Raw genomic sequence first — 14,564 nt, 5'->3', positions numbered from 1 at the left:
GCTTTGCACAAATATAAGAACCAAGTCAGAGATCTGTGTAGATTAAGAATGTATTTCATCACGGAGCATGGCCAGCAGTTTGCAGTATGGGAGGGATACAAGAGATGCTTTCAAACTACAGCTGGAAAAATCTGTAGACAAACACTGGAAATGATCAATTTCAACAGAAAACGTTTATTTGAGATGGAATCCAGAGATCAGATGAAGTAGATAGTCTGAGGTCAGGGGAATGGCAAAGATGTGACTACATTTATCTCCTCCTAATCACTCATACCCTGCCTGCCTCCCTCTGTCATTTTGTCTGTTTCTAGAAAAAGGTTTTGGAAGACTTCGGTGTTGTCTGAATGCATAATGTAAAAGTTTGATGAAAACAAAAAAACATTAATGTGTGAGAGAAGAAGACAGTGTCCCACTCACTTCTGTGTCTATCAGCCTATTTTTGTGGTAATATTTTCGCACTGTGCACACTCTTAGAAGCATTGTCTCCTTTTTTCCCCATATTATTTTCAAACTGTCATTCCACTATTTTTTTTTTCTTTACATCTGGCTTTTTTTAGCTCTTTCTGCCAGTCTGTATTTCCTTGTCTGCTGATTGCTTTACTTTGTTTTTGCTTTTTTTTTCCCCTAGAAAAATATGAAACATGAAGTTGTAATACACACTATAAACTGGTCAATTATTCACCTTTATCTCCACTTAAAAATGTTGTTGTCAGCAGTAATAAGGGGAACTTTTCTCAGGAATGCTATGTACAATGACAGAAGATGGAGGTCACAAATACTAGGGAAGAGCAGCCTTTAGAAAGGGGCCTGAGAAGCAGAAATCTGTACCAGTACTTACATGTAATTGTTGTGTTATTTTATGTTCAAAATGTTTTTCCAGTGACAAGAGCAATAGCAATTGTTTTTAATTCTCTTTCAGCAACAAGAACAAGATCCGACTAACCTATACATTTCCAATTTGCCACTTTCAATGGACGAGCAGGAGCTTGAGAACATGCTGAAGCCATTTGGGCAGGTTATCTCTACGAGGATACTGCGGGACTCGAGTGGGACAAGCCGTGGAGTTGGCTTTGCAAGGTACTTCAGTGGCATTCGCCATGCTGGCAGCTTCTATTCCTTTTTTTTTAATTAAAAAGACAGATGTAGGAGGGAAACGTAGATGTTCTTGAAAATGATCATGCTTTTAAAGAAAAGGCAGGTCTAGATAGAGATACCTGCAGGGTTTTGTTAATTCTACTTTTTGTAAAGCAAATATGGCTGTGTCTTACCTCACTTAGATGGCTAAGTCTGAATCTACTGCTTTTACTGGACAACTATCTAGAATTGGACTTCACTGTCCACCATTTCCTCGTCTTCTCTCTACTTCTCCTTTCTCCTCTATCCCTGAACCAGTAAGCAAGAGATATGCAGTGCTTCACAGAAACTTCTCTGACATTTCTGGCTTTTGAGGCTTGAATTTGAGACAGGAGACCATAAGGCAGAACCCCTCCTCCCTCCCTTTTCTTTGTTTCTTTTTTTTTTTTCCCTTCTTTTTCTTCATTAGTTCCTTTGAGAAAATTGACTTATTGCTGCCCTTTGAACATCAGCCCTTTGAATTTTCTGGCTCATTAACATGTTGTCATGTGGGAAAGAAAATATTTTTATTCACTTACAGGAAATCTCACCTTAAAATATTTGACAGCTTGGCCAAATATCTCTCCCACATCAACAAGAACCAACTATTTTCCGTAAAGCAGTAGATACTTCCCAAACTTTTTCTCTAGTTAATTCAGTTATTTGTCCTGACGTCTCTTCATCAAAGCCTTTTCTATGCCTTTCCAATATTTTTCTCATTAAACCTAGTATGGCAATTAACATTTGGAGGCTTTAGATTGGAGATTTCTATAATCAAAAATAGGGACATGCTTTGAGCAAAGAACTGGGATTCTCAAAATATGTTGTAAAATCTCTGTCAGTTTCCAGGAATTCATATGTACAGCCAGTATTACAATAGCTCTGTATTTGAACAAATAGCAGAAAAGAACAGAAAAGAAGAACTGAACTGATTGTATCTCCTGTTGAAGCCAAAATGTTTAGGGATTGGTTTCCCTGTGAGTTGGCTATGGGTAGTTCACACTCCGATGATAGTGGTTTCTACCAAAATTTCTTCCTCTCCCCTTGAAATAAATCAACAATTATTTGTAATGTTTTTGGTGTAAGTATAATTGGATGATTTTATTTCGTTCATACACTTGTATTTTTTTCATAGAAGCATATGCATAGGTGTTTAAGTGTGAGCTCCATACAAGTATACATAGAATGTGTGTATGAGTTTTTGGATGACGTACAAAGCAGTATATATCCAAAAGTTATATTTACTAATTTTGAAAAATACTGATACTTGCTTAAATGCAGCTTTCACTTTTTGGTACTGTGAAGGGCACAATCTAGTAACGCCCACGCTAAAATTAATTTGACATTATGAATTAATTTAGTCTTTTCTCCCTAAACTTGCTTACCAACTCTACCTTGAATCAGTGGTATTTTAGGAATGCTTTTACTCTGATATAGACAGAAGAGTTATAGAATTCTATGTAAAATATGTGTATTGAAGACATTAAAAGAGGATATTTTAAGAGTCTTTATCTCTATTATACGTTATAAGTTTTATATGTACAGATAAACATGAGGTTGGTTTTATATACCTATTTTTTATTCAGATACATATATATCATATATAATTTATAGACTAAGCTGTTGCTATCATCTCTAATCAATTTCTCCTATTCTGAAAGGTAGGTATTGGATCATTTTTGGATAAATATTAGTTAAAGTTAAAATTGTCCAAGAAACATGTGGGCATTAAGTAAAAATTTTCATTTCCTGCCTTTGGGAGCATTTTATTAGGTTAATAAGGAATAATATATTTTATCAAGTCCAGACTTGAGTCTGAGACTAAACTATATTTTTTGTTTTGTGTGAGAGAAAAAAAATAGATTTCTTTGATGCAGATCCAACAATCCAGCACTTATGAAATTCTCTAGAAGATATTTTTCAAACCATGAAGAAGACTTCTTATTCAGTCGCCATTTTGATGATTTTGCTTGTTGTTAACGATTATATTTTGTCGGCCTGTGTAGAAAGGTTATCAGAATTAAAAAGGTGCCAAGACTTAGTAACTTTTAGTATTACTTCTTTGCTGCTGAGGCCATTCGCCTAATTTGTGGATCTCAATTAGCGAACTTAATGAGCAAATAAAGAGAGAATCTCTGTTCAACATTATCCAAATACCATCTTTCCAAATATATTACAAACTATATTCTTATTTTAAAATAAATTTTGTTGTACTTGCATGTCTCGGTCATCCATTCCAACTTAGTCCAAGCTGACAGGACCAACACACCCACATTGCACCCCAAGGATGGAGCTGCAACCTACAGAGCTGCTCCCAGACTCACACCAGCCCACCAGTCCCCCAGTCTATAAAGGCTGGTTTTGACAACACAAGTGCATGAACCTGTTCAGGATGCTGGATAAGATCTCAGTAGCCATGACAGCTATTCTGTTATTAGTTCCTGTTTTGAAGGGAACTTGGAGACAATTAAGGAAGAGACAGGTATATGATTTAGTTGGCGCGATATGTATAAGCTAAGAGCTGCAAAGGCAGTTTGGGGCATGCAGCCAGGCATGTTTATATTTGAGTTTATTACTTCCAAACTGTACAGACATTTCAGAATCCTCTATCAGAAGTGGCTTTGGCATTTGTGTATATCAGAGACACATTCACCTATGAACAATTGTGGCTCAGTCGTTCTGCTTCCTTCAAGACCGTGTAGGTACTTTGTACTACAGCTGTCCAAGTTGTGTTCTGCCTAATTTCTAAGTAAATAAGGGTATCGTATTTGCAGTTTGGCACAAACACTGGCCTCGAGACTGCGTAAAAGGTTAACCGAGTTTAATTTTACCTTTCTGAAGTTGTGTTTTCTTAGAAAACATCCTCTCTATTGCTTACACATGGGAAAACAAGCCACAAAAGAAATACGCTGAAAAAAATCACAAACATGGGAATCTGGATGAGTGTTTAATTTATGTAAATTATTCTTTATTTTCTCAGGATGGAGTCAACAGAAAAATGCGAAGCAGTGATTGCTCATTTTAATGGAAAATTTATAAAGACACCAGCAGGAGTTTCTGGTACGTTGCATGTGTTTCTAACAAGATATATGAATGGGTTACTGCTTACATAGTGGAAGGCTGTTATGCTGATTGTTGTATCTGGCTTCTCATTCAGAGGCAGGCTTATAAAAATTAAACTGTGTCTTGTTGGATGACTGTAATACTTGCTTACTTGGAACACAATATATTCCTTTTCTACTATAAACCTTTTCTAGGAATTTAGTGGTTTTCTCTCCTAGCAGATAGACAAGCAGCTAAGATGCCTTAAGCCAGCTATGAATTTACATCCCACATAATCCCAGTTGAAGTCAGGAGATAAATATGTGTTGTATGTAAAACAGAACAGAATTTGGCGGATTGGCCATGGACAGTTTTTCTTTGAGAGAAGCAAAAAGTGGACAACTTTTGCCATCTGTTGATGATTTTTTTGGAAGTAATTTTCAAAAAGGGATTTGATTAGAAAAAAATAGATTCTGCAGCAGTGCCTTAATGCCAGGCACTTTCATTGATTGGGGAGCTCTGACTCCCAAGTCAGAGTAGGCTTTGAGGTTCTTCAGGAAGAAGGAAGGAGATCAGTGAAGAATGCTACTTCTAGAAATATTGTGCAAGGCAAAATGCAGAGAGGCTACATAGTACAACTTTGTTGTCACAACAAGTTCCTCATCAGTTTGCCTGCTTTGTCAGCATTACTTCTAAGATACAAAATGCATTACTCCACAAACTTAAAAATGAGGAAAGGAAGTTCAGAGCATTAGAGTGAAACAGGAAGAAAAGAGGGCGATAAAGGAGGAAAGAATACATACTTGACATTGCAGGCAGCTTTTGGCAACCATTTTATTGAGAATCCCAAGTAGGAATGTTATACATTACATTGTTGATGTGTAGTTCCATGAAGTCACCTTTATCCCCCTGGGGAAATGTTCTCTGCAGCCAGACCCTGACACCAAGGAAGAGGAAAGCAGCCCTCGGCAGAGAGACAAGAATGCCTCTTGTTTAGTAAAACTACATACATGTCTTATCCCTGAAAGATTTCTCCATTTTGTGGCAGTCTGTGCTGCGGTAGGGATGGAAAGCGGCTTCAGAGCACAGGAAACCACTCCCTTCACCAACACTAATCTGTCACAGGGTTTTGACTTCCCTGGCTTGTCTTTTGCAGACTGTTTGCATTGAGATTGATTACCGAGATTATTTAGTTAAAACTTTGTTGTACATAGGGGCTGTAACTTTTACTTTTCTATTCCATGTATTGAGCAGTTGGTGTTTTGTGAGGTGGAAAATCCCCTTAGGGGCAAGGAGATCATGGAATGATTTTGTTTGAATGCTGACTGTGCTCTGATCCACTCTCTCTCTTAGTTTTATAGTGCTGCTATAGTTTGGACATAATCAAGAGTAAAAAGTATGGAGAAACCAGGAGTTCAGATTAACATACAGGAGTTTCTGCTCAGTTAGAGAGATTAAAAAAAAAAAACAGCCAACCAAAAAAACCCAACTGTAATACAACCTCCTATTAGTGCTTTTTAGTTCGCTCATTTTTATTTTCACTTTCATTATCCTCTTCTCAATGAACAAGCTGTCAAGCATGTTGTTGCTAATCATACTCTGTCTCTGGTGGGCCACTGCTGAAGCTGGAGTTGCACCCTTATATGATCAGGTTCAACCAAATAGAAATAAAAAGTTGCTGCACGGAATTGTAAGAATGATTTCTGCAGCACGGAGGAAAACGTTTACCAGAAAAGTGTGATTAATTAGGGACAAGAAATTTGCCAAGAACTGGTGATTGTCAGAAGGTGGATACTGAAGAGGGATCTCAAAATATAATTAATCTCACAGACTTCCACTTGTACTGCTTACCTGGTAAAGAAGTCGTCGAGGCTCTCTCTCTGAAATAGGTAAAGCAGCACACACCTCCAGAGACTGATGTATCTTTGCTGTCAGCTGTCCTTGTGGTTACAAAGGGTATCTCAGAAATAGATAACTCTAAATGTCTGAAAGTCAGTTAAGTGAGATGAGTCACACCCTCCATGACGCTAAAATGTGACAAGCAAGTAGGTGCATGAGGGAGTCGTGAGAAACTTGTTTATTAAAGACTCTCAATTTTGTTGTACAGCGTACAGCCCCAACTCTACTTTTCCTTGCTGGTGCTGTGAATTGTATTGCTCCTTGCAAAGGTTTTTATGGAGTTCAAATTCTTCCTGGAGCTCCTCACCACATAGCAAGCACATGTCTAAAAATGCAATCGTATTAGAGGATGCATAATAATATGCTGCAGTATGCCAAAAAGTGGGGCATAGTCATGGGGCAACCATGGTCTTAGACCACCTGCACAGAGAAAAGTGGATGTACTGGGAAAGCTGTTGGACAAACAAAGGTTAGGAAAATGTTTTGGAAAAGATTAGCATCCTTTGGGGTTATAGAAGAGCAAGTTCAAATACACACATGAAATAATATCGTAGAACTGGAACTATGTTTAAATTAAAACATTGTGTCCTAGAAACTTGGCTCAAATCAGCAAAGGGAGCTGGCTATATAAACACTGTTATCAGGATGAGGAGGGTAGGAGAGATGGGCCTGTAATGAAATAGGTGTGGGAGGAAGAACATCTGTTCAACAAAAACATGCTTTCATAATGCAGCTTTGTTATTTTAACGAACTTTGGGTTTAAATGAAAGAATGGGTTAAACACAGCTTTAGGAAGTATAGGTGAAACCACCTCTGGAGCATGAGAACGCAGAACAGAAAAAAACTCTGAATCTGGGAGGTGCAAGGTTGCCACAGGGCGGTCACAAAAGCCTTGGCTGTAAAGTTGAGTGAGTGACTGGGCATTGATGATACTGAGCAAGCTGAACCCAGATGTAACAAGTTATTCAGGCTTTATTACCCTGCCCCATATTAACTTAATTAAATATATTCAATATTTAGTGTGTCTTTGTATGTCTTCAGTCAAGAAGAAGGTTAGTCAAGAAGGGAGGTTAGCTCAGAGGGCAATTTCAAATGCACTGCGAGTTGGTATAATCCTATAACTCTTAGGAGTGGTGTATTAGTTTCACCATTTGTTCTGGTTGGGATTTGTACTTTTGTAATGTAAGTTATTTTGATAGTTTTTTCTGTTTCATGGACTGTGACATTCTGTCCATTTCTCTCAGGACTTTGATTTTTGTATTTCATTCTCTTCTCAACTGTATGTTTATTACATGTTTGCTATAATCTTAAAATAAGTTTTGCATTTAGTTCTGCTTTTCTCTTTAAGGTATTATTGTTTCCAGTGAATAAAGTGATATGTAAAACTTTTCTGTTCTCCTGTGAAATGTGAACCTCATGACATGAATTGGAGGAAACAAAGAGTAGACTAGTATAAGGACCCAGGACACAGAAGATGAGTAGCGAGGACAGAACAGTGTACTTAGCCTCCCCCCACTAAAGATGATACTTAATGATCACTGTCTTTTTGTCTTGGGTTGGACCCATAACTATTGTAGAAATGATCTGATGGGCAAAATCATGAAAGGTATCTCCTCCCTATCACAGCAGCATGATAATACATGAGAATAATCATAATAATAATTACATAAAGCAGTTGTGCTGTAGAATACATAAGGTAAATGTAAATCTGAGTGTTTGTCTCTCTTACATTTGAAATGAAAAATACAGAAGTTTAAAAGTTAAAAAAGTTTTATGCCTGTTGTATAGGCTTTAGGGATTATTTGATACTTCTTTTACTGAAAAAATAACTTAGGTGATTTAATGGATGTAAGGTAGAGGGCATTTTTGCCGAGCAGCCTGTACCATTTTTGCTTCAGGAATGGTGGGTTGCGGAGATGACTCAAAAATCGGAGGTTATCCATGACCCACCCTTGTCTTCCCACTCAGGGTAAAGGTATTGATCACTCAGATTCTGGTCTAGGGAGGAAATCAAAGATATTTGTGAGAGCCCTGCTCTTGCCTCTGCTCTTGACTGTAGACTAGGCAGAGCATCCACCAGGCACGGTAGACACTGCTGTTTGAAATGATTCTGATCTTTGACATCTTTCTGGTGCAGGAGAGGAGAGAACATGTAGCCTTGAAGTAGTTATCTCTTGGCTGTCATTTTCAAGCTTTTTGTATTTGCTTACCTTTGCAAAGTATCCAGCACTGCAGATCTCTGTATAGTGTATTTAAGCCATTTGACCATAAACTCACATTTCTTAGTTATCTTTCACAGGTCCTTTAGAAATAATCCATGAACCACATTCTGAAAGCCACTGCTAAAGGGTATCTGGAGGTCACAGTGCTGGTGTTGCTCCTGATTGTCACACTATAGGGAAAGGAACCAAGATTTTACCCATTAGATCAAAGATTAGAAGATTTTACTGCTGTAATTCTCATAGTTTGTAATTACTGCTTAGCTTTAAGAAGCAATATTGGAATAGAAAAGAAAAATACTGTTCAAAACCACTCCACATTTACTGTGACAAATTATTAAACTGTGTAAATTATTAAAGAAAAGTAACTCAGAGCACTGTGTTTAAGTGAAGATTGGGATGGTGAAGACTATATATTTCATTTCTCTTTAAACATATAAAGTTACTGAGATCTTCAGTCGCACAACTTCTTCCTTAATTCCCACAGCTTTTGGCAAAAGTTTCTAGCTCTGCAGGCTTGCTCTATCGTTACAGTTATGTTTTAATGTCAGAATTCATTAGTCCTTTATGCTTTGTCACTAGAAAATATGAAATGAAAGTCACTAAAAGGTGCAGTTTAATTGAAAACTGATTATAAGAATAGTATTTTTAAAGTATTTTGTTGCATTTTTTAATATTGGAAAGCAGGGTTTGTTGAAAAGTTGATAAAATTAGCCATGTAAAGTCAAGGGTGTAAACATGAAGTCCAGCAAAAGAACATCAATTTTGTTATTGCATTTATAGTAGCAACTGGTATGTATTTGGGTAGACACTAAAGAAACAAAGACTGAATTCTAATGTACACATGTGCACAGCATGTGTACAACAAGCAAGTATTTACTCTCTGGACTTATATTGCATTCCTGTCTTTTTTTTCTGTTAAAACATTAGCTCTAGAGGAGAGTGCTTCAGGGCAGGAGGAGATTGTCAGTGCTTCCCACAGCCAGGTTTTATAGCATTGACCTGCCATTAGAGCATGGGAAAGCCCGTGGTTACAGAATGCCTCCATAGCAGTAGCCCAACAGACACCTTCAAACCATGGAGAGTGTCTGTTGGTTTGTGTTAAGTGTCTGTAGAGTGGGCATTTTAAACATCAGGTCTTAGCTGCAGAAGCATAAGTTCCCTGTAAGTTGTAGCCCTTTACGTTGGCAACGTCTTAGCTGTGAATGCAACTCCAGATGTTTGTACTGTTTCTCTCTGTCATGCACATAGAGACAAGTCACTGAATGATTAATAATCCCCATCATCACTAGGCCTGCACACTTCCCAGCAATTAAACAATAAAAATGACTCTTCCTTCCTTGGGTTGGACTAAATGATCTCCAGAGGTCCCTTCCAGCCCTAACCATTCTGTGATTCCTTCCTGGACCACAAAGAAAGAATGCTTGACTGGTCTGTTGGACTTGTTGGAGTTTTTTGTTTATATATACGTATATGTGCAAGAGAGAGAGTATCTTACGTTATTTGTGAAAAATATGAGGAAAGTTAAGCTGAAGAAATAAATTTCAGATCTAATTTAGAATGAGTAAGGGCTATGTTCATTCTTTGGTGGGAGGAGGATCAATAGATCATACTTGGCTCTCATGAAGGCTGATCTCCTTCTCATTACCCTCCCTCTGATGACCGTCAGTCGTATTCTTGAAGCAATGAATGTGGTAGTATTTGGGTCAGATGGATGAAAGAACAGCCAGGAATTGCATTTCGGCTTTCAATTGCAGAAGTCCCCATTATCAGCATGCAGATCTTGAACTGGAATCAGGGAAGGCCAATCCTATAGCCTCTTTTCATAGCAGTTGGCTGTATTAAATAGATGGTTTGCTTCATTTTTTTTAATGTGAGTTGGAGCTTTCACAGCATTCATCTTCATTTATTAACACAATGAGGAGCAAGAGAAGCTAGAAGGTCAGAAAAGCAAGCGTTCCCATGTCCAGATTTGTGTTCAGTAAGATGGAACATGAACTTCTGGCAAATCACAAATTAATGCTTTTCAATTTTTTTTTCATTGCTGCAGGTTTTGGATATTATGTATGCAAAATTCAATCCATGTGAATAATACTTGTTCCATTTTTTCTTCCTCTTTAAATTTGTCGGGAAAGTGTTTCCAGTGCACCACAGAAAATGTTTCTTCTTTTAAAATGTAGCTGTTTTCAGTTATCTACTAAGAAAAAAAAAAAATATATTCTTAAAATAGATTTTTATGAACATTTTATTCAAAGAGTTGGACAGGTTTACTCTGACTTTAAAAAAAATCTTGAGAGATGAAAAATGTAAGCAAAAATAACGCTCTCAGAAAAGTTCTATACAATTCACTATGAGGATTTTTAATGAAAGCATAATGCAGCTTAAAGTATTTACTACCTGTGAGTGCTGTAATACAGAGTCATAGGGCTAGAAGTTTTTAGGTATTTTCTGATGTCTTTATAAGCCATTCTCATGCCAGTTTCTTTTGACTTAATCCAAAAATTTATAGTGTGTATTTTGGAAGTCACACATGCTTCCCACAATACCAGGTGACTTGGAATAATTTATAAGTAGCCAGAGATACTCAACTTGAGGAAGAACTTTCCTCATTCAAGGCAGCTAAATTCAGTAGTTGGATCTCAGCTCTCCCTTTCTGATGGATTTTTTTTTTTTTCCTCACTGTGTAAAATCAGAATCAGAAGAATTTCAGACCAGGACTTGTCAGTTTTACCCATATTGACTTAGCATCTTCTGAGATTATCTTCTCTTTTTTCAACAGAACTGGATGTGGATTAAAATGCTGTGTGATATGACCAAGGTTATTGGGATCTAGCTTTTATAAAGTAACATGAAATTAGCCATCAGGGTATTGATGTAGAACTGTTTTGCCCCAAATGTGCTGAGACAGAAGTTGCTTCTCATAATAGAAGACCCCAAAGCAAAACTCAGTTCTGGAAATGCCAGAAATCCCCTCAGAAATGCAAGATTTTGAAGATTATGTTCTCAAGTTTCTGCCTCTTCAGGGTTTCTGTTACTGTGCATTTACTCCACTGTCCATAGGTCTCCACTACTTTTTCCATTGTCATTAGCCTAACCTTTCACTAGTTTATGATTGTAGTATTTTAATTACCATTCTCTGTAAGACAACACTTTTAAAATCAATTCAGTCATCATGTTTAATACTAAAGTCTGGGTCTCTAATATTGAAGTTATTTGACTGCTCAATAACAGTGCACTTGTAGGAGCAGTACAAGCCTCTGATGGATGTGGGGTCAATGTTGGGGATGAGACAGGGAAGCACTTACCATTTCTGTCTCCCAGTCCCTCCATCTTTTCTAGAGAAGGCTGTCAAAAGATGTATCATGTAGGAAGTGGATATTCTCCCTGTAGAACCAGAGCTCGTGTTTTAGGAACGCCATCCAGAGCCAGGGTTGACTTGGCCATTAGTGCTAGTTTTGTGCCAGAGTTTTGAAAGTCAGACTCTTTGCCAGGTTTTAAGTCTCTGAGGTCTTCCATACCAATGGTAGGATACCAATAAATGCAGCCTGTGTGAAGGACACATCAGGATCGGCCATGGTTGGACTAATAGATATTGCATGATACAGAGAGGCTAAAATTTTTCTTGAGGTTGTTTTATGGGATGTTTTTTGTGGGTAGCCATCCCACCCCATGTGTTTGCTCTGCGTTTGGAATCTTGCATGTTTTCATATCCATCCGTGTCTCATGAAGGTGTTTCCAAACAGAGAAGGACTGGAGGAGTGTCACGGTAAAGCTTAGACAGCTCATGTGTCAGGAATTATTGGCAGAGAAGTGTTCGCATCCAAGTCATAGCAGTGCTTCCACCCTGTGATTAGGGAGGGTGTGGTGTGTTGTAGCAGAGCTGTGCTTCAGCCGTAGGTACTTGGAAACTATTGTAGTTTAAGCTGGTAACAGGGAAGGAATACTATGAAAACTTTTCTTTTTCATCTCTTCCATTTTGACATTAAAATTGAAGCCATGGTCAGGATTATGTTATGCAAAAAAAAAGTTAAATAAAACCCAAAGTATAGTGATACCATTTCATGACAGTATGAAAAGAGAAAAATCTCAAAGAATTTCTGTTTGCATTGTATGCTCTTTATAGAGCAGGGATTAAAAGGGAATGAACAATATCAGTGCAAGGTGGCAGGAGAGAAAGGTATCCACTCCACCCTGCTACCAGTTGGAGAAAATGTAGGCTCTGTGCCAGCTCTTCTGGATATTCTGGATGAGCAGGGTGGTTTCAGTTCTGGAACATTACTGAAACCTCCAAGGAGCAGGGGGAATATATTCAAGATCTTTGCCAGATTTATTCTCCACCCCCATTAGGTGGACCTCCTAAGACGCAGAGCTCAGAATTCAGATGGCAGTTCTCATTTATCCCCAGAATAACAGACGTATACTCAGGATATACAAACAATGTTTCTTTCCAACAGGTTTTAGAGCAGTAGAAGATAAAATCGAAGATAAAAGGCATTCCAAATGCTCTTTTTGTGCGTGGCAGCAATCTTTGTGCTACACAGAACAGTCATTGATGCTGTAGGATGAGTCCATATTATTTTAACTGCCATACTGGCAATGTAACTTAAAACGCATACCTCGTGTGGAGCGCTGACCACCTGGGTATGAACACTACTTCAACTAATATTCCTTCTTTCTTCTCAGTTCCTGCAGAACCTTTATTGTGCAAGTTTGCTGATGGAGGACAGAAAAAGAGACAGAATCAGAATAAATATATACAGAACGGAAGAGCGTGGCACAGAGAAGGCGAGGTGAGACTTGTAAGTCCTCCCTTCAAGCTTTAGTGTGGGTGTGCAATAATGAATACTTATGAAAATGACAGGCATTGAGACTTCTTGGCTTGGCTCTTTGCCGTACTAAAAATGTGCAGGCAGCTCTTACCTGACAGTTTGCAACTCTATGAAATACTTAACTCTATCTTTCTTAAGAGGAAAAAGGCAAAATGCAAAACACTAAATCCTACCTTGCTAAAGTGAACAATAAAATCTCCGTCAACTTGGTCAGGAAAATGCCTGAGAGATGTCTCGTATTCTAGAACTACCTGAAACATAACTTTATTTACGTGTAGTAAATAATCCTTTGATTTATGGAGCACTGAAATGCACATTACTTTCATAAAATTAAAATAGGATACCAATGCGGTGCAGCATTAATATTTTTAGTCACAGGTTTTTTAACTTTAATGTTCAAGATAATAGTTTCATGGGCTTACTGTGGTTAGCAAGCCTAGACACCTCATTTATATGAGACAAGAAAATTCAAATGAATCTTCTGAAGAAGAGCACTCCCCATTCGTTCTTACAGTTAATACATTGTAGGCAACACCCTAACATAATCATCTTCATGCCCTGCCTCTCTAACACACACGTTCTCTTAGCCACGTGTTTCATAGATTGCATTTTGTTTCTCATGCTGGGAACTTGGAAATTGGTATTCATAGCCAACATGGCTGACTCTCTTCACTAGATAATTACTTCTGGCAATTAACCTTTCTCTAACTTACAGCAATGAACTATTTCAATGCAAGTTTTCAGTTAAAATAATACAACTGAAGGAAGAGTAAGAGAAATAACTTACAATCAAAATGAGTTTTGTCAACTCTTTCTTTCCACATTTGTTTTTTTAAAGGCTGGAATGACACTCACGTATGATCCAACCACAGCTGCTTTACAAAATGGGTATGTTAAGTAATGCCACACTAAGAAAAAAATGATTGCATTGTGAAAGATACACAGAACTGGCATTTAATAAATATTTCTGCATTTTCTAGATTTTATCCGTCACCCTACAGTATTACAGCAAACAGAATGATCACTCAGACATCTATTACGCCATATATTGCTTCTCCGGTTTCCACATACCAGGTTTGTATTTAGAACTTAGTAGTTGAAATGGTTCATTGGACATTATGTTTATTTATCAGTTGCAACACCTGGTTTTATGAATTCTTCAATAATACTTAATTTTAATCAAGTGGCTCCTTTGTGCTGTACAGCATGACAATGAAGGCCTTAAAAACTGAAAGTGTGTTTGTTTCAGGAAGCACAGCAATTTAATGAGATACCTGGTGTCTTGCAAAACAAAGTCTCTAACTTGTGCTGGTGGTTAAGGTATTTGTAGCCATTTCTACATTTCATGTATGATTTTTCATTTTCTCTTGGTGAAGTTCTTTAAATGTCAGTAATATATCTTTAAAATAATCTGTTATTTAAAACCTTCTTGATTTAGCTAAATTCTGTTTCAGATATGTTT

At 37.5% G+C, this 14,564-nt stretch overlaps 1 protein-coding gene and 1 long non-coding RNA gene across 7 annotated transcripts in view; one reads left to right on the top strand and one right to left on the bottom strand.

The window, feature by feature from the left end:
- Positions 1–14,564, top strand: part of RBMS1 (RNA binding motif single stranded interacting protein 1) — a 148,003-nt gene that overhangs the window by 121,253 nt on the left and 12,186 nt on the right. For 3 of the 6 annotated variants that reach the window (XM_065069640.1, XM_065069638.1, XM_065069642.1), the window contains 5 exons: positions 920–1,077; positions 4,094–4,173; positions 12,957–13,072; positions 13,941–13,990; positions 14,083–14,176. In XM_065069640.1, coding sequence (XP_064925712.1) covers positions 920–1,077; positions 4,094–4,173; positions 12,957–13,072; positions 13,941–13,990; positions 14,083–14,176 — 498 coding nt within the window. The remainder of the gene's footprint in view (positions 1–919; positions 1,078–4,093; positions 4,174–12,956; positions 13,073–13,940; positions 13,991–14,082; positions 14,177–14,564) is intronic. The other 3 variants (XM_065069639.1, XM_065069641.1, XM_065069643.1) reach the window with 1 other exon arrangement.
- On the bottom strand, positions 9,710–12,983 carry LOC135579907 (uncharacterized). The gene is made up of 2 exons (XR_010473835.1): positions 11,579–12,983; positions 9,710–10,470 (listed from the first exon to the last, which is right to left on the bottom strand). It is a non-coding gene; the product is annotated as an uncharacterized LOC135579907 (long non-coding RNA).

This window comes from Columba livia, chromosome 7 (assembly GCF_036013475.1).
Source record: "Columba livia isolate bColLiv1 breed racing homer chromosome 7, bColLiv1.pat.W.v2, whole genome shotgun sequence".
NCBI lineage: Eukaryota > Metazoa > Chordata > Aves > Columbiformes > Columbidae > Columba > Columba livia.
Note: the sequence above shows the minus strand (reverse complement) of the source record. Positions and strands in the feature narration are given on the sequence as shown.